This window comes from Sus scrofa, chromosome X (genome assembly GCF_000003025.6).
Source record: "Sus scrofa isolate TJ Tabasco breed Duroc chromosome X, Sscrofa11.1, whole genome shotgun sequence".
NCBI classification, from domain to species: domain Eukaryota; kingdom Metazoa; phylum Chordata; class Mammalia; order Artiodactyla; family Suidae; genus Sus; species Sus scrofa.
This window is the reverse complement of record NC_010461.5, coordinates 88,591,771-88,614,889: the sequence shown is the minus strand read 5'-3', so window position 1 is coordinate 88,614,889 and position 23,119 is coordinate 88,591,771. Positions and strand designations below refer to the sequence as shown.

At 43.8% G+C, this 23,119-nt stretch overlaps 1 protein-coding gene across 6 annotated transcripts in view; it reads right to left on the bottom strand.

Annotated features, from left to right (window-relative positions):
• Positions 1 to 23,119, bottom strand: part of ATG4A (autophagy related 4A cysteine peptidase) — an 87,405-nt gene that overhangs the window by 18,439 nt on the left and 45,847 nt on the right. For 4 of the 6 annotated variants that reach the window (XM_021079700.1, XM_021079699.1, XM_021079701.1 and 1 more), the window contains 5 exons: positions 13,037 to 13,147; positions 10,146 to 10,217; positions 7,117 to 7,215; positions 3,591 to 3,692; positions 3,280 to 3,352 (listed from right to left, as the gene is read on the bottom strand). In XM_021079700.1, coding sequence (XP_020935359.1) covers positions 3,280 to 3,352; positions 3,591 to 3,692; positions 7,117 to 7,215; positions 10,146 to 10,217; positions 13,037 to 13,147 — 457 coding nt within the window. The remainder of the gene's footprint in view (positions 1 to 3,279; positions 3,353 to 3,590; positions 3,693 to 7,116; positions 7,216 to 10,145; positions 10,218 to 13,036; positions 13,148 to 23,119) is intronic. The other 2 variants (XM_021079702.1, XM_021079703.1) reach the window with 1 other exon arrangement.

The window sequence follows — 23,119 nt, the reverse complement described above, 5'->3', positions numbered from 1 at the left end:
CAAGAGATTTTGTTTTCTTAAACAAGAGGCATTCTGACTTACTGCTCTCTCTGAGCACAACAAAGCTGGTATTAATATATACATGCGAGTTCCACAGTGGTTCAGCAGGTTATAGGACCCAGTGTTGTCACTGCTGTGGTGTAGGTGCAATCCCTGGCTCAGGAACTGCAGCATGTCATGTGCATGGCATACATATACATGTGTGTGTGTCTGCACATATGTGCCTACATATATGCACTTACATATATGGACCTACGGGTATACATATATGTGCCTACACATTTGTGTCTACAAATATATGTGTCTATATCATATATGTGTCTATACACATATACATATATGTGTATATATACATGCGCATGTAGACATATGCAGGTATATGTGTGTATACATACATATGTATGGATGTATACACACATATGGATGTATACACATGTATGTGTGTATTCATGTATACATATAAGTGCATATATACATACATGTATGTGTGTGTATACGTGCATGTGTGTGTATACGTGCATATGTGTGTGTGTATACGTGCATGTGTGTGTATAGGTGCATGTGTGTGTGTGTATAGGTGCATGTGTGTGTATACGTGCGTATATGTGTGTATACGTGCGTATATGTGTGTATACATACCTATACGTGTGGGTGCATACATATATGTTATTGTTGTTTCTTTGTTTAGGCGCATATGTAACACGAAGAACAAGCCCCAGGAAAATCCAGAGAGGGAGAGATGACCTCTTCCAGCCCTCCCCACGTGTGTTAAGAATGCGGCCCCAGGAGACTTGGGGCCTCAGGGGCCTAGGACTGGGCCTTGCTGCTCAACAGCTGAAGACAGAGCGCCTGTTTAAATGAATGACTTCAGAGGAGATTAGAAAGAGAACCCCTTTAAAAGGGATTATCTGAAGTCTGAGTGAAGTACCTTGCCTATTTCTGCCTTATTTTCTTCTCCTCTGACCCATCTGAACAAGACATGTTTAACCTGGTTCCTCTGAGATTCTGGGGTAAAGCCCAGACTCCGTGCCCCCAAACCAAAACCAAACCAAACCACACATTCTCTCCCGAACCTCAACAGCTCCCAGGAAGAGGCTAATTGCCATTATCTTTAAATTTCATTTATTTTAATATATTAACTTTCCCCAAAGTAAGGATAATGACATCATTATCATCATCATATACAGTTAATGGTAATAACAATCATGATGAGTCAGAACTCAAATTCTTTTAAAAATGTCTGTAGGCCGGCAGCAACAGCTCCAATTCAACCCCAAGCCTGGGAACCTCCATATGCCGCGGGAGCGGCCCTAGAAAAGGCAAAAAGACAAAAAAAAAAAAAAAAAAAAAAAAAGCTTAGGAGTTCCTGTCTTGGCTCAATGGTTACCAAATCCGACTAGGAACCATGAGGTTGCGGGTTCGATCCCTGGTCTTGCTCAGTGGCTTAAGGTTCCAGCGTTGCCATGAGCTGTGCTGTAGTTGCAGATGTGGCTCAGATCTCACGGTGCTGTGGCTGTGGCATAGGCCAGCAGCTATAACTCTGATTAGACCCCTAGCCTGGGAACCTCCATATGCCATGGGAGCGGCCCTTGAAATGGCAAAAAGTCAAAAAAAAAAAATCTGTTTCCATTTGCTGTTGTTGGGCACCTCGAAATTCAGAAGAAAGAAGCCAATTCCGAGGGATGTCATTTACAAACATATCATATCAAGCTGGGGGTGGGGCTCAGCATGGCAATTCTAATCTTCTACACTTTCTACCCTGGGCTTCTAGAGTGGTTCCCAAATTACTGCCAGATCTTCACTCAGCAGATCGCCAGCAAGCGATACAGACTAAGGCAAGCAAGTGGTCTCAGAGAGGCTGTGCTGTTAGCAAAGAGTAATGTCAAGATACAGTTTTCACTTGGGTCCCCAGGAAATCCAGACTCCTCCCCTCACAAGCACATTTCCCAAGCTTCTAGTTCACTAAGGGTTGGCTAATGAGGGAAACAGGGCCCCATCTCTACTTTGCAGATCCTGTCATCATGCGCCAGAGATCCCAGGTATTGAAGTGGCTACAGCCACGGAGGCTAGAAGGTTTCAATTTTCTGAGGCCTAAATCCAGCCCCAGATGCTAGTTTCCATTTTCACGCTTCATCAGGTATTGATTGAGCACTTACATGTGCCAGGCAGTTTTATGTGCTAGTGTTACAGGAGTGAACGAGGCAAATACAATCTCTGCCCTCATGGAGTTTCCATTTGGTGATAGGTTGTCAGGGAGGAAAGGGACAATGAGGTGGCTGGCAGGAATAGGTGCTGATGCCACTCACCCCATTCATTTTCAAAATGTGGGTCCTGACCTCTCCGTGTGGCCTCTTGCTGTGGGAAGTGAATTCTGGGACTTAACAGGACAACTGGAGAAGTACCATGCTGGGGTACCTAGAGTCTGCTAAGAGATGACAAACTGATTCCAAGACTCCCTTGGGGTCTGTCTCCTCCAATAGCTGATGAGTTCCATGAGGCAAGGACTACACCTCCCTTCCTTTTGTTTTTTTTGTTTTTTTTGTTTTTTTTTTTTTTGTCTTTTTAGGGCTGCACCTGCGACATACAGAAGTTCCTGGGCTAGGGGCTGAACCAGAGCTGCAGCTGCCAGCCTACACCACAGCCACAGAAACATGAGATCCAAGCCACGTCTGTGACCTATACCACAGCTCATGGCAACACCGGATCCTTAACCCACTAAGCAGGGCCAGGGATTGAACCCACATCCTCACGGATACTTATCAGGCAAGGCCAGGGATCAAACCCACATCCTCATGGATATTAGCCGGGTTTGTTACCGCTGAGTCACAACGGGAACTCCCTCTCCTACCTTATTTCTGTACACCAAGTACTTAGCACAGTAGGGGGTGCCCAGTAAATGGTGAATGAATCAATGAAAAAAAAATGTAATACAATGAAGGGGGGAGTCCATGTCTTGTCTAGGCTGGCTCAGACTTCCCCTCTAGTTCAAACTCTTTGGCCTCAAAGTGACCCTGATGGCTGAGCATGTGAGCACCAGTCTATGGGGAAGATACAGAATGAGTCCCGAGGGGCCTCTACATAGACTGGTACTGATGACGACAAGTCTAATACCAAGACAGTGTCCACACGTATTACACATTTCAAAGACCTATCTGAACAAGATGGTACAGATGTTTGGCAGCTTAGAAAGAGGGGTAGGGATGGCAGGAACAATTAGGTTGATGGCAGGGAGGCAGAGGGGACAGCAGAATAAGGCGCATGTCAGACTCTTGTACTTACTTTAACACCTGTGCAACTGTATTTGGTCCAAACCATTCGCCAATTGATTTCCCTTCTCCTACACCCATTTGTGCTGTTTTTATGTGGAAAAAATAGACATGTTAGCAAAAAGGCTTCCAACAAACCACCAACTCCTCATTTTTTGCATGTATAAATAAGTAAATGGACGACTTAGCAGAGCCACATATAAAGCAGGGGACGAGAAGATCAAGTACGGGCAATGTAAGCTGAATTTCACATACAGTGTTTCTTTCCTCTTAATTGGACTACAGGACAGAGGGACAGCCTTTAAACTGCTGGCGTGACCTTACCCATTTGATGAATAGAGTAGCAACAGTCTTTTCTATCTAAGAAGCACTGTAGGATTCGTTGGTATTCTTTGGGTTGTTCTTTCTGCTTCTCCCAATTCCAGTCTTTTTAGGGGAAAAAGAATGAGTTAAAGTCATTTTTATAACTGCTATCTTCTCTGCACTCTTAATATGACTATGAGGTTAGAAGGAAAACAAAGGAGTTACATCTAAAAGGTGAGAGCAATCAGATCAGGGCATTCTTAAGTATCTTTAACATTGATAACAACGGAGTTCCCGTGTGGCTCAGCGGTAAAGAACCTGACTAGTAACCATGAGGATGTGGGCTCAATCCCTGGCCTCGCTTAGTGCCTTAAGAATCCAGCCCGTTGCCATGAGCTGTGTGTAGGTCACAGACGTGGCTTGGATCCTGTGTGGCTGTGACTGTGGTGTAGGCTGGCATTTGTAGTCCAATTTGACCCCTAGCCTGGGAACTTCCACATGTCACACAAACGGCCCTAGAAAGCAATAATAATAATAATGATGATGATGATAATGATGATGATGATGACAGAGACATCTGGAGACTGATTTCTTTCAAAGACACAGTGGGTGTAAAGTAAAAGCTGAATAAGAAGTCGACCAAGGAATTGACTTAACCCATGAACTGGAGTTGGATAAATATCACATGAAGACAGTGTCACAAGGCCTTTCTGGTCAGCTACTCAGTGAACAGGAGGGTCACCACAAAACCCGGCAGTGTATCCATGTATCACCCAGATGCCATAGTGTCTCATTTCCACACAGACAGCAACGGCTTTGGTCCGTCTATTTTGGCAGCATTGCCATAAGAGTCTCAGGGCGGGAAGTGCTATTCTGACACACAACTGTACCCAGGTGAATACACACAATTTGCAAGTAAGGAAAAAAGGGAGTTTCCACTGCGGCGCAGTGGAAACGAATCCAACTAGGTAGGAACCATGAGGTTGCAGGTTCGATCCCTGGCCTTGCTCAGTGGGCTAAGGATCCGGCATTACCGTGAGCTGTGGTGTAGGTCACAGACGCAGCTCAGATCTGGTGTTGCTGTGGCTGTGGTATAGGCTGGCAGCTGCAGCTCCAATTGGACCCCTAGCCTGGAAACTTCCATGTGCCACAGGCATGGCCCTAAAAAGCAAAAAAAAAAAAAAAAAAAAAAAAAAGAAGATGCATGCTGCCTTTTTTACACAACCTTTTTAGAAGGCCACACTGAACTTTGGAAAAACAAATACCTTTGCTATCAGGTGTTCAAGGTTTCCTTATGATCAAAACTCAAATAGCTACATCCACAGGGATCCCATCTGTGCCTCAGGCATAGCCCCCCAGATCCTACCACTTATCACTTATGAGGACAACTGCCAAAACTCTCACTGTCACTGCTGTGGACAGGATGCACTATTCCCATACCCTAATGGGACAGATTTCTGAGACTTAATTTTCTTTCTTCCAAGACATAACATTTCTCTCCTGAGGTTTTAGAGAATGTTTGAATTCATGACTGAAATCTACTTAAAGCCAAAGGCCATTATCTCCAGCCTTCAGTTCTCTTTGCTTCTAGGGTTTCTGAAACCAAAGTTTTAAACTTTATATCCAGCAGTCTTCAGAGAGAAGACTGTTTTTCACCAGCTACCAAAGTGTCCAAGCCTGGGGGAAATCCTGATTAGCTAGCTGCTAAGTACCACTAAACATTTACCGACGACAGTGATAAGTGAACACTCCACCTTAACTGTAAAATAAGCAAATGGGGAGTTCCCGTCGTGGCGCAGTGGTTAACGAATCCGACTAGGAACCATGAGGTTGCGGGTTTGGTCCCTGCCCTTGCTCAGTGGGTTAACGATCCGGCGTTGCTGTGAGCTGTGGTGTAGGTCGCAGACGCGGCTCGGATCCCGCGTTGCTGTGGCTCTGGAGTAGGCCTGTGGCTACAGCTCCGATTCGACCCCTAGCCTGGGAACCTCCATATGCCACGGGAGCGGCCCAAGAAATAGCAACAGCAACAACAACAACAAAAGACAAAAAGACAAAAAAAAAATAAAAAATAAAAAATAAAAAAATAAAATAAGCAAATGGAAAACTGTCCAAAATACTTCTTTATAAAATTACATCTTCTAATTCATCTTTGCTACAAGATCTACTTCCACATTCTTCTTGCTACTTCTTGCTTTTATATTAAAACAATTGGAGTTCCCGTTGTGGCTCAGTGGGTTAAGGATCCGGTGTTGCCATAAGCTGTAGTGTAGGTTGCAGATATGGCTTGGATCTTGCGTTGCTGTGGCGGCTGTAGCTCTGATTCGACCCCTAGCCTGGGAACTTCCATATGCTGCAGGTGCAGCCCTAAAAAAGACAAAAATAAGATAAGAAAATAAAAAAATATATTAAAACAATTGAGACTGCTGACTGTGGGGTTTTTCCCCTCCAGTTTGCTTTCCACAAAATTCACTTCCAGAAGAATCATCTTGAAGTGTTTTTAATAAATGCGTAAATTAAACACTCAGAACAGATCTGTTCCAAGAAGTATACAGTCGAGAAATCAGAAGACCTGCATTCTATTCCCAAATCCATGCTTTCCTGCTGCGTGACCTGGGGCAGGACACCCTACTTCCTGAGCCTCAGTGTCCCCAGCTGTGAAACAGAAATTATGATACTACCCAGGGGACACAGGTGCAAGATATTCTCAACCCTGAAAAGAAGGCATGAAGCCCTAAACCCTCCCTGGGCCCTTCCCCAATCTTCTCTGGTAACCGCAGGAGGATGTGTGAGGTTGGGCAGTGGTGAAAAGGAAGTGACATCTCTGTACCTCTGAATCTCAAAGAGCAACAGCCCATGGGTTCAGCAGCCCAGTCTCCTCCAAGGGGCCCTTTTATGCCCTCATCCTCAAGTCAAAACCAGACCTTCACCCAAGTACCTGAACTGGTATCCAAAAAGGTCAGCCTACAGCTGCCCACAGGGAAGCTCACACATATCTTAAGAGAGCAAGACTCAAGAGTTCCAACAATGATGACCAGAAGGTTCTGAATGAAGCAGCCTCCTGGGGAAGCTAATTTAGATTCCTTCGCCATCAAATGGACATCGGCAGTGACCCCAAACTAAAATAGCACCAACTCCCTCATTAGGCACTTCCTTCAGGGTACTGACATCCTTCACCAGGCAGATATTTTAAATGAGGTCAAAAAACAGACTTAGCACCACACCCTTCTTCCTGACCCCTCTGTTATCTGACCTGTTTAAGGACTCACGCGAACAATAGCAAAGATGGAAACTCTAAATGATGTACCTGCCTCGATGTTCAATTCTGTCCCAGGAAAAGAACTCTCTGGCTTGGTGAGTCACAAGGAAACGCCAGCTGTTTCCTTCTCGTGAGAGGTTCTGTCAACTTGTCAGCCCCACCACTTGGGCTTTCGGAGAGCACTTCAGGACCTGAAGCTCTGTTGCCTTGGTGCCAGCGCTAAACCACCGGCAGTGAGTGCGTGCAACAGCAGAGGTCTCTGAATCGGTTTCAAGAACAAATTTAACTCACCCCTTCCCAAGTGTCTGCAGATAAGGGCTTGAGCCAGCATCATCTGTCCGCAGCGGAGCATACATCCCCAGCCAGCATCGGACGAAGGGCCCGTTCCCCCTGTTGGCAAAAGGAATGGGAATGAATGTGAGTTCCTTAAATCGCCCTTTCCTGAACCATCAGCATTATTGGGGGAATTGGACAAGACAAGACAGGCACATATACTCTGAACAGAGAGGCAAGAGATACAGCCAGATAGTCAACAGGGTTCGTTACAGGGTGGATTGTGCAAAGATGATGCTGAGTTAACCAAAATGGGTTCTATGGCTAAAGGCAAAACAGACAAGTGAACAAAACCTGCCCCTTATATTTTCTGCTTAGAGACCTCTAGGTATGCGTGCAATTTTGGTAGATGACTGGCAACACTTAAGTCTGTGCCATGTCATCATTGGCCTGACAAAACCTGGCTCTCCATGACTCACTTCTCAGGGGCAGCAATCTTACCTTAAAAAATTAAGGAATAAATGTTACCAAAGGTGATCATCAAAATGGTCAAAGAAATCTGGAAGACTCTCTTTTTTTTTTTTTTTCTTTTTCTTTCTTTTTTTTTCTTTTTTTTTTCTTTTTTTTTTTTGGTCTCTTTAGGGCCGCACTTGTGGCATATGGAGGTTCCCAGGCTAGGGGTCCAATTGGAGCTGTAGCTGCCAGCCACAGCCACGCCAGATCTGAGCCACGTCTGTGACCTCCACCACAGTTCACAGCAACGCCAGGTCCTTAACCCACTGAGCGAGGCCAGGGATCGAACCTGCCTCTTCATGGATACTAGTCCAGATTCGTTTCCGCTGAGCCATGACGGGAGCTCCTGGAAGGCTCTTGACTGGTCTAAATAGACATTATGAAGGTCTGACCGGCAAGAAGGACAATGCACAATGGAGGAAAGAGTCCTAGATGAGGCATCAGAAGACTAGTCTCTAGTTACCTAATCCAAGTCTCATCTGTAGACAGGGTGTAATAGCTCACACCCTGCCTGCTCTCAGTGGATATTGTAAGAATTAAATGAATTGACAGAACATTTAAAAATGTAGTACATTTCTGGAATTCCCTGGTGGCTCAGCAGGTTAAGGATCCGTCCCTGTCACTGCTGTGGCGGAGGTTGCCACTGTGGTGCAGGTTTTACCTCTGGCCCAGGAATTTCTGTATGCCATGGGTGCAGCCAAAAAAAAAAAAAAAAAAAAAAGATGTAGTAGTACATTTCTAATTTATGAATAGTATTTTTAGTTATGACCACACTCATAACACCAAATATTTACATTGTCCTGAATGAGCTGTAGAACACATTCACAGATACTCTCTCATTAATTTAATTTTTTTAAGATTTTTATTTTTTCTATTATAATTGATTTACAATGTTCTGTCAATTCATTTAATTCTTACAATATCCACTGAGAGCAGGCAGGGTGTGAGCTATTACACCCTGTCTACAGATGAGACTTGGATTAGGTAACTAGAGACTAGTCTTCTGATGCCTCATCTAGGACTCTTTCCTCCGTTGTGCATTGTCCTTCCTGCCGGTCAGACCTTCATAATGTCTATTTAGACCAGTCAAGAGCCTTCCAGGAGCTCCCGTCATAGCTCAGCGGAAACGAATCTGACTAGTATCCATGAGGAGGCAGGTTCGATCCCTGGCCTCGCTCAGTGGGTTAAGGATCCGGTGTTGCCATGAACTGTTAAGAAGACAATGGGTTGCATTTTAAGAACACCTGATGTAACGAAAATCCCAGAAGTGTGGCCAGGGTGAGCTCAGTATCCTTTTTCAAGGCAACAATGAAATCGGATACCTTGGAAGGCAGAGAAGGCATTCTGCTTTCATTGCTTTCCTTTCCCAACGTGGAAGTGGAAAAGTACGCCATAAGCACAGCTTCACAAGACTTACTCTAAAGGGGGAGGGGGGGCACCAACCATGTAAGAGAAGTGGGCCAAAGTGGCCGCTCCTTTCCTTTTGTTGTGGGGACTGAAGGGGAGTTGCTACAGCAAGATGAGGAGGGTTGAGCCAACTCGTGAGCTGGAAGGGGAGTCCTTTGGCTCTTGCAAGTGGCGGAATTACAGGCCAGGTATGTATGGAAAAGATGCAGTGAGGCCCACATGAAGAAGAGATCATCTACTGTCAAGACATTGTCAGAGTTGAATTGCAAATGTTTTCAAATCTTTCAAAGATCTCTTCACCCGGAAAAAGTTAACAGTTTAGAATCATTGGGTACTAAAGATTGTTCTTTTGCTTATTTTGCTCAGCTACTTCCTGTGGAGAGGGGAAATAAAAATGTCTGTGTGAACTTCATTTGTTGCACTTATCAGAAAGGTTGATTTCACTCCAGATACCAGATCCAGTCCTGAACCCAAAATCAGTCAGACTGGTTTCATCTTAGGAGAAGAGCTTCCAACATTTAGGTTTGGTGACACTTTTCCTACAGGACCACGAGACTAAGAAGAGGTCCCCCTACTTGCAAACATTTTACAAATTTTCTCTGGAGAGACCCTATTCACTTAGCTTATTGAACTATCCTTTTTTTCCTAGACAGCAGCTGCCTAGAATTAGTTCCAAGCAAATTCCCATTATAATTCATCTCCCAGTGTTAAGATGTTTTCATCAATAGGAGGAAAAAAGCAAAGGAATTATTTTCTTTCCTTGAAGGTACAGTCACCTTTAATAATCCAGTAGCTCTACAAAGTAGAGGGTTGTAATTTGATATCATCCAAATGAAAAGTTTGACTCTTTCCTGGATCTTTGAAGTAAAATAATACTTCTAAGTATCTGAACACTTGAGGTGAGCTCAAAAGTATAATGGCATTACACATTAACACCGTAGAACCATACAAGTTGCTGTTCTTTGGCAATGAAACTTCTAGATAAAAGCATAAGACTTAACTACTCCCCCAAATTAAATTCTTCGCCATAGTGAGCTGTTAATTCTGAGGTTTCTGTGAAGTCACTGATAACCTCAGGCATGCTATCTACAAGGAAGAAAGCCCAATACAACAAATGATATACCTACCAATTGGTGAAAATTTCCTTCTGTATGTAAACCACAGACGAGCACTTATATCAGCCAACAGCTTAGATTTTTCTGTAATTAAATGTGAGATTAAAATTAAATCACCATATCCCATCAAAAGATATCTGCCTTTGATTACTGAGTCAGCAGCAAACTTATTTTCAAATAATCAGTCAATTCCATTGTTATGAGGCTAAGGGAAATTCGTAGGAAACCCAATCTCATTTGAAGCAAATAATGCCAGCATTTCCTCCCACCTCTGTTGTGACCAGAGCTATTTACTGGCTGGTACAGTGATGCTAGTGGTTCCTGTCTCTCCTTCTCACTAAGCTCCATAGCCTTGGCAGGTACTTAACCCTTGGGTCATGGCCTAAAGACAAGGGCCAGGAAAAGCAAGGATCCTGGATAACCCACTAACAAGGCAATCAGCCCCCGCCTGAATGATGATGGTTGGTGGGGTCTCTCATCAGCACCCACTGTCTGTTATCTAAAACTCAGGATGGGTTGCGTGCATGTGAGCACACACACAAATGCTTAATGAAAAAGGAGATGTCCCTGCTGAACAAATGAAATGTGTAAGAAACTTACCAATACTACTTAGTACAACTGGCATTTGTAATCTATATGGAAATATAACATCACAAATGTTTGGGAGTTCCCACTGTGGCTCAGTGGGTTAAGAACTCAACAAGGTGGAGTTCCCATCATGGCTCAGTGGTTAACGAACCCAACTAGCATCCATGAGGATGGAGGTTCGATCCCTGGCCTCACTCAGTGGGTTAAGGATCTGGCATTGCTATGAGCTGTGGTGTAGGTCGCAGATGCAGCTTGGACCCCGTGTTGCTGTGGCCCTGGTGTAGGCTGGCGGCTATAGCTCCGATTGGACCCCTAGCCTGGGAACCTCCATATGCCTCGGTGCAGCCCTAAAAAGACAAAAAAAAAAAAAAAAGAACAGGTACCCATGAGGACGTGGGTTCGATCCCCAGCCTTGCTCAGTGGGTTAAGGATCCGGCATTGCCATGAACTGTGGTGTGGGTTGCAGATACAGCTCAGATATGACATTGCTGTGGTTGTGGTGTAGGCTGGCAGCTACAGCTCCGATTCAACCACTAGCCTGGGACCTTCCATATGCCATGGGTGAGGCCCTGAAAAGACAAAAAAAAAAAAAAAAAAAGCTTTTATATATATTTTTCAAAGCTTGTGTTCTTATAATATTTTATGGCATAAATTTACTTTGATGGCCACAAATATGGCTTCCACATGTCCATCTTAGATGTGGTTGTGTCTTTCTCAGTCTCCTGTCTCCCCTTTCTCAACAACACATCCATTATCTGTATTCCGTATAGAACTTACAGCCATTGCACTTATAAAAGAAGAAAAGGCAATTCAATTTTAGCCAATAGCCTCTATTTTCTCTCATCTTGCCTTTGAGCAAATCAGAAAGCTAAACTGTCTGGACCTTCCTTCCCCTCCATGTCCCCAGTGTCTAGCACATTATGGGAAGCAGATGTGAAAAGGAGTAAAACCTCTGGAATCATACTCTGCCTGTGTTTGAACCCTGACTCTGCCATTGACCTACTGAGTGGCCGGCCTTGTCACCGGAACCCTCTGAGCTTCAGTTTCCTCATCTATAAAATGGGGGAAATGATAGTACCTACTCCATCGAGATGTGAGTATTCAGCAAGAGAATACCACGTGGAAAGTGTTGACATGGTACAGTAGTATGCTGTCAGCCTGCGGTAAATGCTAACTGTTATCATATCCCCTTCCCTCATGAGCTCACACCAGGCACTCCTTCCTCTGATAATCTCTATGCTCCCCAGCTTGCCCCTATGCTAGAAAGGCCGGGAGAAGTTGCAGAGACATTTTAATAATAATTGCACTCTGAAAGGCATTTTCAACTTGACCTTGGAATATGGGCATATTGGCCACTTGGGAGATCCCTGTTGCCATAGAGTGCAGAACTAGAAAAAAAAATAATCTCCAGTCCCTGGAGGCCAGATCCAGAAGAGAAAGCGACTTATCCGAGGTGGGAGAAGAGTCTGAACACAAAAGGTCTCCTAATTGCTAGCACTCCACTATTCAGGATTCTCCCATGACAAGGGTGAAGCCAGACTCCGATGGAGGTAGAAGATGCTAACTTCCTCTCCTGCCTTTTGTTCCGCTTCTTCTTGTCCCTCCCTCCATGCTAGGGCCTCCAAAGGGGAGCTCTCCTCGGATACAAAAATCAGAACTGCGTCTCTCCAAGCTCTGGGTTGTTAGCAGATTCAGGTTAAAAGGTTGTTCCCAATTGATAAGAATGAAGGGCGAGGAAGCAAAATCCAAGCCTCCTTTCCATGTAGCTGCAGTGGCAAAAAGTCCTATACAGAATCAGACTAAACGGACACAGTGCTGCAGTCGGCAAATGCTTTAAAATGACAAAAAGACTTCTCAGGGTCTGATATTGTTTCTGATTGCCCTGGGCTGTTGAGAAGTCCCCTGGGAAGCAGTGTTTCTCATCTAGACAGAGAAGGACATGAGAGGAATCAGAAGTATGTAGCCCAGTCATTAAAGACTAGATACTGGTTAGTGATACCAAGAGCACGTCCATGTTTTTTGAAACCTGAGGCTAACAGAATTCAGGGATTCTCCTTTAAGAAAAAAAATATGACCTTTTCAAATTGTGCAAATGCCTATGACCATGTGAACACACTGCTAGGGCCTCTCAAGGCCTTGGAAGGGACTTTGTGTGCAAGGAAGGGGCCTGAGGCTTAAACTCCTCTGGCTTCGAGGTAAATTGGCCTGGGAGTAGCAGTAACACTTATCACCCCAAGAAGGAAAACAGGATAGGACCTTAACCTGGGACACCCACCTCATTTGGATTCTCACAGATAGATGCTACCAAACCTTACCTGTTTTTAGAAGATGCTGTTTTCCCAAGATCCATACCAGCTCATCTGTATCTGGAAAGTCTTCTAGGTAGTCATTGAAAATAGTAATCTGGTTTTCATACTTGGATAAAACTGAAAGAAAAGGAAAGAAACTTAAAGCAAAATTTAATAGAGGGGGCTTGCTGCTGTGGTTTACTAATTATTACCTTTGCCCTGAAGGTAAAAGGTCACCAACTCAAATCTAATGGGAGCAAATCCTCCAAAGACACTCCCAAGGCCTCGAAATCCTTTAGTAGTGGGATTTTCTCTTGACCACCTATTCTGACCCTCCCTTTCTCATGGTCCCATTTGGCACCATCTCTGAATAATATCTTGTTCAAAGTTATGGCAAGAAGTTCCCATCGTGGCTCAGCAGAAATGAAATCTGACGCGCATCCATGAGGACGTGGGTTCGATTCCCCAGCCCCACTCAGTGGGTTAAGGATCCGGTGTTGCCATGAGCTGTGGTGTAGGTCACAGACACGGCTCAGATCCCGAGTTGCTGTAGCTGTGGTGTAGGCTGGCAGCTACAGCTCCGACTCAACCCCTAGCCTGGGAACCTACATATGCCGTGGGTGCGGCCCTCAAAAGACAAAGACAAAAAAAAAATTTTTTATTAAACTTTTTTTCCCCCCAATGAGGCTTTCTTCATAAATAGCCACTTTTTAACTTTTCCTAGTGTAACAAGGAGATATAATAATGTCTTCATATGCAACCCCTGGCCATGTCACAGAAAATATTGCAAGGGTTTTAGTGGCCAGTGGCTTAGAAGGGGGCTATGACAAGCCTGAAGATTATACAACTGTGAAAACGTTATATTTTATCTGGAAGACCAGATATTTTAACAGTACTTTCACTGTCATTTTATTCACTTCTAACTTCTGCAAAGAAGGATCTTGAAGCTGCTGATAAATATACCTTGTTCCTTGTTCCTGGGATTCACAAATAACTATGGTTATCTCTCAAAAGAAAATCATCAAATGAAATATAACTTTATCTTCCTAAGTTCACAGGCCACACTCTCAGAACTTAGAGCCATGTAATGTGGGATGACGTAAAATTCACTTTTGCACCACCTGTGGGGGTAAATGGTTTGCTAAGAGTCAAGACTGACTTATAGGAGTTCTTGTCGTGGCTCTGCGGAAACGAATCTGACTAGTATCCATGAGGATGTGGGTTCGATCTCTAGCCTCACTCATTGGGTTAGAGATCTGGTGTTGCTGTGAGCTGTGGTGTAGGTCTCAGACCCAGCTTGGTTCCTGCATTGCTGTGGCTGTGGTGTAGGCCAGTGGCTACAGCTCCAATTCGACCCCCTAGCCTGGGAACCTCCATGTGCCACAGGTGCAGCCCTAAAAAGACAAAAACAAAACAAAACAAAAAAAAAACCAAAAAACAATGACTTATAAAGGGGCCTTATTGCAAAAGTTCTCTTTGAGTAATTTTCTGAGAGAAATAATAATTGTAGGTAGTAATTAAGTTTCCAAACCAGCCCAGAAAAATCCTAAGCTGTAACCAGACAAATCAAGTTGATAGTACATTTCATAGTTTATGGTGTTATTTCAATCGCAAACCATATTTCAAGTTCAAAGCTGAGACAACCCAATACACACATCCATCTCTCAGCTCCTGAGGGCTCCCCAGCCCCTATGTGGAGGGGAGCATGGAGAGAGAAGGGGCCATGTCTGTGCAACTACAGTAGCTACAGGGACTCTCCCAGATCAGCCTCTAAGAGCGCCAAGGGAATACTTTCCTATCAAAAAAAAAAAAAATGCATTTGTGGGATGTGTTTAGCTCACTTGAAAGGACAAAGTGTTTCCCTTGGGCTTTGCTTTCTAAGGCAGGAGCATGCTGTTTTCACTGAAATGAACATTCTGAAGTATAAATGAGTCTTATCTGGTCGTGAAGACAGATTACTTGCTTGGAGGTTGGAGTTATACTTTGTATGGTTTGTATAAGATGAAGTTATGATTTGTTTGAAGTTAGCATTTTAGAAACACAGCTTCCCAGGGACACGGCCCTTCTTGAAGCATATTTTACAGAAGCCCAACCTTTTGGGGGTTGAAGTAGCCTTTCTCCTCAAGATGTTTTCATCATTAAGGTCATGGCCCTGGCAGTCTTTCAAACCAAGAGGAGTTAGAGATGAGACTGCCATTTCATTCCCCAGTGAAAACTCGTCACTGCCGAATCTGCCAGGGAGCCTGTGTAGTCTTAGCCTTTCTGCCACTGGCCTCGGCCCCTGGCCTGTGCCCAGGAAATACCAGGCTAAAAATGATCATCCAGGTCAGGCCATCCCCAGGAGGTGGAGGACTGAGGTGGCGTAAATCACACCGTGTACCTTCCCACCCCTCGCAGGCAAGAGAAATCAGGATAAATGAATATCCAGTGTAGCCTAGACAAGAGAAAAGTGTCAGCAAATCAGTAGCCTGAGAGGAGTGTGGGGAAAAGGCAACCTCCTACTGGATGGGGAAGGGTGGCACTGGATAAATGTACAGCATGGATGCATATAAGCCTTGGGTCTTTTTTTAGTAGTGACTGGAAAAAAAAAATTTCTCTATCGCCAACTCTGTCTCAGTGAGTCATTGCCCAGCTATCTAGTCAAAGGAGTACTGCCCCTTAAAGCCTGTGAGAACTGCACTGCTTCATCTGAGATGGCTCTGACCAAAATGGTAGCCAAAGAATTTTCCTCTTGCTCTACTGCCCCTCCCAGGCCAGCAAAGAGGGCCTTACAGTCCCTATTCTTCCTGACTCTCCTCTTAGACTCCTAGAAAGCAGCGTGGCAGGCCACACCCAGCCTGAGTTGAAAGCTACCTGGTTGAACCAGATGAAAGTCAGGGCAGAAGATGAGATTAACCCAAGCAAAGAGCAGTAATACGGGGAACGGGGAACGTATACACAGGGAGTCTGGGGAGGAAAGAGGAATGGGTATCCCACAAGAAGAACTCAGAGAAATGAAGAAACCACCTGGGCTGTGGTTGAGGTGCAGAAATGAAATGGCATTTCCAAAAGAATCACTTCTCATGGCAATATTTTTAATTTCATAAACTACTTCTGTCTTGGCTTAAAACTAACAAAACAAGACATCAGCCCCATATGAGTTGCTTGCTCTTGTCAGCCTGTTTAAAGACATGGGGACTTTACAAATACTGCAGCTTGGTAGACCAAGAATTAGTTTCTACAAGGTCTGATGGACAACAGGCTTCACTCTGTTCCATTCTACTTTAATAATCATTGCACAGAAATCTCTACAGAGTTAGCTTCATAGTCCATAATTGGGAAAAAAAAAAAAGATTCCCCTAAAGTCCTGGAACCAAAAAGTCTTCCAGTCTTAGCCAAGGGGCTCTGTGTACACATTGGGGCATGCCTTCAACAGTCAGCCAGGCAGTTGATTAACTCTGCCTTAGTCTTCCCTTTCTGCTGGTACAGAGCTCAAGGTCAGCCAGAATGAGAGCTATAGGGCCTTCTCAGGTCTTTCCTGAGCATGCATACAACCTTGGGCATGCACATAGCCCTGAACATGCATATGGTCTTCTAGATTCCTGAAGGAATATGCCCCAACTTTTCAAAGCCCCAATGGACATATTATTCCCTAGGTTTTCCTTTAAAATTTGTTGGTTATCTATTCCTCAAACATCTGTGAAATTAATCAATTGCCTCTAACCGTTTCCAAAAAAGCCCTGGATGGAAAGCTTTCTGCACCTCTAAGTCAGGGCAAATAAATACAAGTCTTGCATGTGAGATCTGCCAAGGAACCACCAGACAAAGCAAATAATGACAATTCTCTAGAAATGAGACTTTACAGGAGCTCCAACCCTATTCTGTGTCCTCCGGTAGCTACCAGGCTGCTGGCTGTCCCTGTGATTGCAGGCTGTGGATTTTCAACGCTACTGTAAAGCTGGAAAACAAAGGTCAAGTGAAAATGCCACAAAGCTCACTATTTTTATAAAAATGCAGGGAGTTCCCGTCGTGGTGCAGTGGTTAACGAATCCGACTAGAAACCATGAGGTTGCGGGTTCGGTCCCTGCCCTTGCTCAGTGGGTTAACGATCCGGCGTTGCCATGAGCTCTGGTGTAGGTTGCAGACGCGGCTTGGATCCCGCGTTGCTGTGGCTCTGGCGTAGGCCAGTGGCTACAGCTCCGATTCGACCCCTAGCCTGGGAACCTCCATATGCCGTGGGAGCAGCCCAAAGAAATAGTAAAAAGACAAAAAAAAAAAATGCAGCTGTTCTTTATTAAAAAAATAAATACTCCCCAGATTGGTACAAGCCTTTGGTTAATTTTCAGAGTTCTGAAAATTGATTCTGATTATTTCTGCCAATTCATCTCTATTATGGGCAGAATTTTGAGAAGCCCTCACTCTCCCATTTTTGCTGATGATGGACTTCAATAATTTTCTTTCCAGTGGTTGACTATATTTCTAAGGGTTATTTTGTAAACTGCAAGTAAATGAAAAAAGAAATCACTTTGAACAACAAATTTTCCAATAGGGCTTAACAAAGATTTGTATATCAAAGCTCTCAGATTCTGTGGGGTTTGTGCCCCACAAATAACACACTCTAAGGTGAAATGAAAAGGTCACAGAATCTCAGGGCCAGAAAAAATCTGAGATACCTGAGACACCACAGCATATCTTCCTTGTAGATCACCCTATTCTAAAAGCATGCCAGAATACTGCTGGTTCCAAACTGCCTTCTCAGCATTACATACACATTTTTTTTCGATTTTTTTGTAAAATTGATGTATAGTTAATATACAATATTATACAAGTTTCAGGTATACAACACGGTTACTCACAATTCTAAAGGTTATATACCATTTATAGTTATTATAAAATGTTGGCTATGTTCCCTGTTTTGTACTTGTAGCTTATTTATTTTATACATAGTAGTTTATGCCTCTTAATCCCCTACCCCTATTTTGTCCTTCTCCCATCCCTCTCCCCACTAGTAACCACTCTCCCCACTAGTTCTCTGTATCTGTCAATCTGTTTCTATTTTGTTAACCTTCACTAGTTTAATACGTACACATTTTAACATACTTTCAGGTCACAGCTTCAAAAACATAAGAAAACATTCCTGGGAGACAGGTATGGTAAGGGCTGAATATAGTTCAATATACTCATTCCATAAATGTTCACAGAGTACCTACTATGTGCTAAGCACAGAGGATAAAACATCACTGAGATGTAGCCTCCATCCTTCAAAATCTTTTAATCTAGTAGAGAGGATAGGTCTGGAACCAACTAACAATGAGTACTATAAGAAAGGAAAGTGAGAGAGAAGAGATCAAGATGGGGATATGGAGCCCACCTCCCTCCACCAAACACATCAAAAATACATCTATATGTAGAAAGTTCTCACTAACTGCAAACTGGCAGGAGGACTCCCATACAACCAAGGCTACAAGAACAATCCGCACATAATTAGGTAGTAAGGGAGGAAAAGTGCTAGGAGTGAGACCTATGCCTCTGGGAGGGGGCTCAGAGGAAGAGGGCAGTTGTATGGGTAGATACGTGCCCTGGGGAGCACGCAGGTCAAGTCACAGACTGGGTGTCCCAGTCCTGGGGCCCTATGTGGAGAAGATAAGCCCTATTGGCTGCTCAACTCATGCCATAGTGCCACACTGGATATGGGGTGCCTATGACAGGGGAAAAGATTTGACCATGGTACACAGGGGCGACCCAGTCCCAGAGCAGAGCGATTCTTAGTTCTTACTCAAGCGATGCCTCAGAAGCCCCCCGGATCTCTGACAGCAGCCGCTATACCACAGCTAACCTTCCAATATACACGGAGATTCCACATAGGCACCGTCAGTCCTGTAGAGCGGTTCCATAACAGGGTGGGGGTGGCGGAGGCTGTGAGGGACAAAAGGGATCTGCACCTGGGGCTATGTCTGAGCAGAGCCACAGACATCTATACAGGCAGTACATTGGACCTCTGTCAGTGCACAGGCCCCACTCGCTTCAGCACTCCCCTCCTCTGGGGCAAAGGTCCCGGTGCAGGAAGAGGGAAAACACACCGACTTAAAGGGAACAGAGCTCGCTCAAGCCCCACCCTCAAGGTTTCTGGCCCAGCAGCTTGGGAGCAGACCCCGCCCCTGACAGGATGGTGAGAGTCAGTAAGCAAAGAGGAAGTCCTGCCTCACCCCCAGCACCAGCTCTAGCCCTTACAACTCCGGCCACATCAGCAACCAAGGACACCCTGAGAAAAGATGTGACTTGTGTTCACATCAAATCCAGCTCTCCCACCAAAGGCATCAGACACACGCAGTCTGTATAGGAGCAGTCCAACAGGAAAAAAAAAAAAAAAAAAAAAACCACCTTCTAGACTGAAATAGATGATTGTTTCGCCTAAATGCAAAGAGGCAAGAAAGTTAAGCAAAGTGAAAACATGGAATAACTACTCTTCAGTTGAAAGAGCAAGAGAAAACCCCTGGAAAAAAATAATGAAACAGAAATAAACTATTTACCAGGTAAAGAATTTTAAATATTTATAATAAAAATGCTTAATTGAATTCGGGAAAAAAATCATCTCAATAGTGAACACATCTAAATAATGAACATTTCAACAAGGATCTAGAAAACACAGAAAAAGATCCAATCAAAAATGAGTACTTCAGAGTTGCCATTGTGGCTCATTGGGTTACAAACCCGACCAGGATCCATGAGGATGTGGGTTCAATTCCTGGTCTCATTCAGTAGGTTAAGGATCTGGTGTTGACATGCACTGTGGTGTAGGTCACAGACACAGCTCAGATCCTGCAGTGCTGTGACTTTGGGGTAGGCCAGCACCTACAGCTCAGATTTGACCCCCATCCTGGGAACTTCCACATGCTGCAGATGCAGCCCTGAAAAGCAAAGAGAAAGAGAGAGAAACGAATAGTTCAATGGCTAAAATAAAACACACACTAGAAGGAATGAATAGCAAGCAAAGTGAGACAAAGGACCATATAAGTGATCTGAAGACAGACTAATGGAAACCACCCAATCAGAAGAGCAGAAAGAAAAACAAATTTTAAAGAAGGAGAGCAACTGAAGAGATCTCTGGGACAACATTAAGCATCCAAACATTTTCACTATAGGGGTTCCACAAGGAGGAGAGAGAGAAAAGGGGATCAAAACTGTATCTGAAGAAATTCTGCCCAAAAACTCCCCAAATCTGAAGAAGGAGACAGATATCCAGATATAGGAATCACAGAAGGTCCCAAACAAGATGAACCCAAACAGACCCACACCAAGACATACCATAGTTAAAATGGCAAAAGTGACCGTGAATTCTAAAGGCAGCAAAAAAGCAAGAATCATAATCAAGGAGATCCCCATAAGGCTATCGGCTGATTTCTCTGCAGAAACCTTGTATGCCAGGAGGGAGAGACATGACATATTCAAGTTCTCAAAGGGGGAATCCTGCAACCTAAATATTCTATCCAGCAAGATTATTATTTAGAATAGGAGGTATAAAAAAACTTCTCAGACAAGCAAAAACTAACAGTTCATCAATATTAAATCTACCCTAAAAGAAATGTGGAAGGTCTTCTCTAAATGGAAAAGAAGAATCTATAGGAAAGGGAAAATCCCATTAGGAGAGGCAAATATATAGTAAGGACTGAGGATCAAACACTTCAATAAGTCAGTATGTAGAATAAAGGACAAAAATAATTGTAAAAGCAACTAACTACAATAAACTTTAAAGGGATAAGATTGAAGACATAAAATATGACATCAAAAACAAAATGTAGGGAGGGGAATAAAAAAAGTAGATCTTTTAGAATGTGTTTGAACTTAATTGACTCCAAGTTTTGTTTTTTTTTGTTTTGTTTTTTTTTCTTTTTTAGGGCCGAACCCATGGCATATGGAGGTTCCCAGACTAGGTGTCCAATTGGAGCTACAGCTTCCAGGCTACACCACAGCCACAGCAATGGAGGATCCAAGCCACATCTGCAACCTACACCACAGCTCATGGCAACGTCAGATCCTTAACCCACTGAGTGAGGCCAGGGATCAAACCCTCAACCTCATGGTTCCCAGTCAGATTCGTTTCCGCTGTGCCACGGTAGGAACTCCCTGACTCCAAGTTTAAATCAAGTAGATATAATTATAGTTCAACATAAATGAACCCCATGGTAACCACATATCAAAAACCTACAATACATATGCAAAAACTGAAAAGAAAGGAACACAAGCATACTACTATGTGAGCTGTGGTGTAGGCTGCAACCAGGGCTTGGATCCCATGTTGCTGTGGCCGTGGCATAGGCCTGCAACTGCAGCTCTGATTTGACCCCTAGCCTGGGAACTTCCATATGCCATGGATGCAACCCTAAAAAGAAAAAAAAAAAAAAGAAAGAAAGAAAGAAAGAAAAAGGATCATATTATCATGATCAAGCTGGATTTAGTTCATGGACACAATGATGGTTTAACATTTGCAAATCAATCAGTGTGATATACTGCATTAACAAAAGGAAGGATTAAAATCACATGACCACCTCAATAGACACAGAAGAAGCATTTTACAAAGTTCAACATCCACTCATGATAAACACTCTCAAAGTGGGTACAGAGGAAACATATTTCAATGCAATAAAGGCCATTTATGACAAATCCACAGCTAACATCATATTTAGCAATAAAAAGCTAAAAGCCTTTCTCTAAATTCAGGAACAAGATAAGGATGCCCACTCTCTCCACTCTTTCACATAGTACTGGAAATTCTAGCCACAGAAATCAGACAAGAAACAGAAATACAAGGCATCCAAATTGGATGGGAAGAAGTAAAATGTCACTATTTGCAGATGACACGATCCCTTATATAGAAGGCCCTAAAGTCTCCACCCAACAACTATCAGAACCAAATCAATGAATTCAGCAAATTTGCAGGATACAAAATTAATACACGGATATGTTGAACTTTTCAAGATAGCAGAGTAGAAGGAACTTGTGCTCACCTCCTCTCCTGAGCACACCATAAACACAACTAACTGCTGAATAGCCATTGATAAGAAAGACTGGAATCTGCCAAAAAAGATATTCTACATCCAAGGGTATAAGGAAGAAACCACAACAAGATGGTAGGAAGGGTCCACTCGTGATATAATCAAATCCCATACCCCTCGAGTAGGTGATCCACAACTGTAGAATGATTATACAACCGAACTTCTCCCATAGAAGTGAGAGTTCTTGAGACCCGCACATCATGCTCCCCAGCCTGGGGATCTGGCAACAGGGGAAGAAGCCCCCAAAGCATTTGGTTTTGAAGGCCACCAGGGCTTGATTGCAGGGGCTCCACAGGACTGGGGGAAGCAGGAAATCCATTCTCGGAGGGCACACACAAAGTCTCTCACATATGAGAACCCAGGGCAAAGGAAGTGACTTCATAGGAGCCTGGGCTGAACCTACTTGCTGGTCTTGGAAGGTCTCCTTGGGAGGTAGGGTGTGGCTATAGCTCTCTCCATGCACATGGACACTGGTGGATGGAGATTTAGGGAATTTTTCAGCTATGTGAACTCTCAAGGAGGCAGACACCTTGCTTGGGTCATCAGCACCAAGACCTGGCTCCAACCAACAGCCTGTATGTTCTAATGCTGAGACACCTCAGGCCAAACAACCAACAGGGCAGAAACACAGCCACAGCCATCAGCAGACAGGTTGCATAAAGACTTCCTGGAACACATAGTTACTTCTAGACACATGCTCTGACATGGCCTTGCCCACCCGAGGGCCAAGACCCAGCTCCGTCCACCAGGGAACAGGCACTAGAGACAAGAAAACTAAGATCCGGCAGCCTGTGAAACTGACTCCATGAACACAGAAATTTAGACTAAATGAGATTGCAGAGGACTATGTTCCAGAAAAAGGAACAAGATAAAACCCCAGAAAAAATCTAAGTGAAGTGGAGACAGGCAATCTACCAGGGAAAGACTTCAGAGTAATGATCATAAAGATGATCCAAATCTCAGAAAAAGAATGGATGCACAGTGTGAGAAGTTATAAGAAATTTTTAACAAAGAATTAAAAAACATAAAGAACTAGGGTTGAAGAATACAATAACTGAAATGAAAAATACACTAGAAA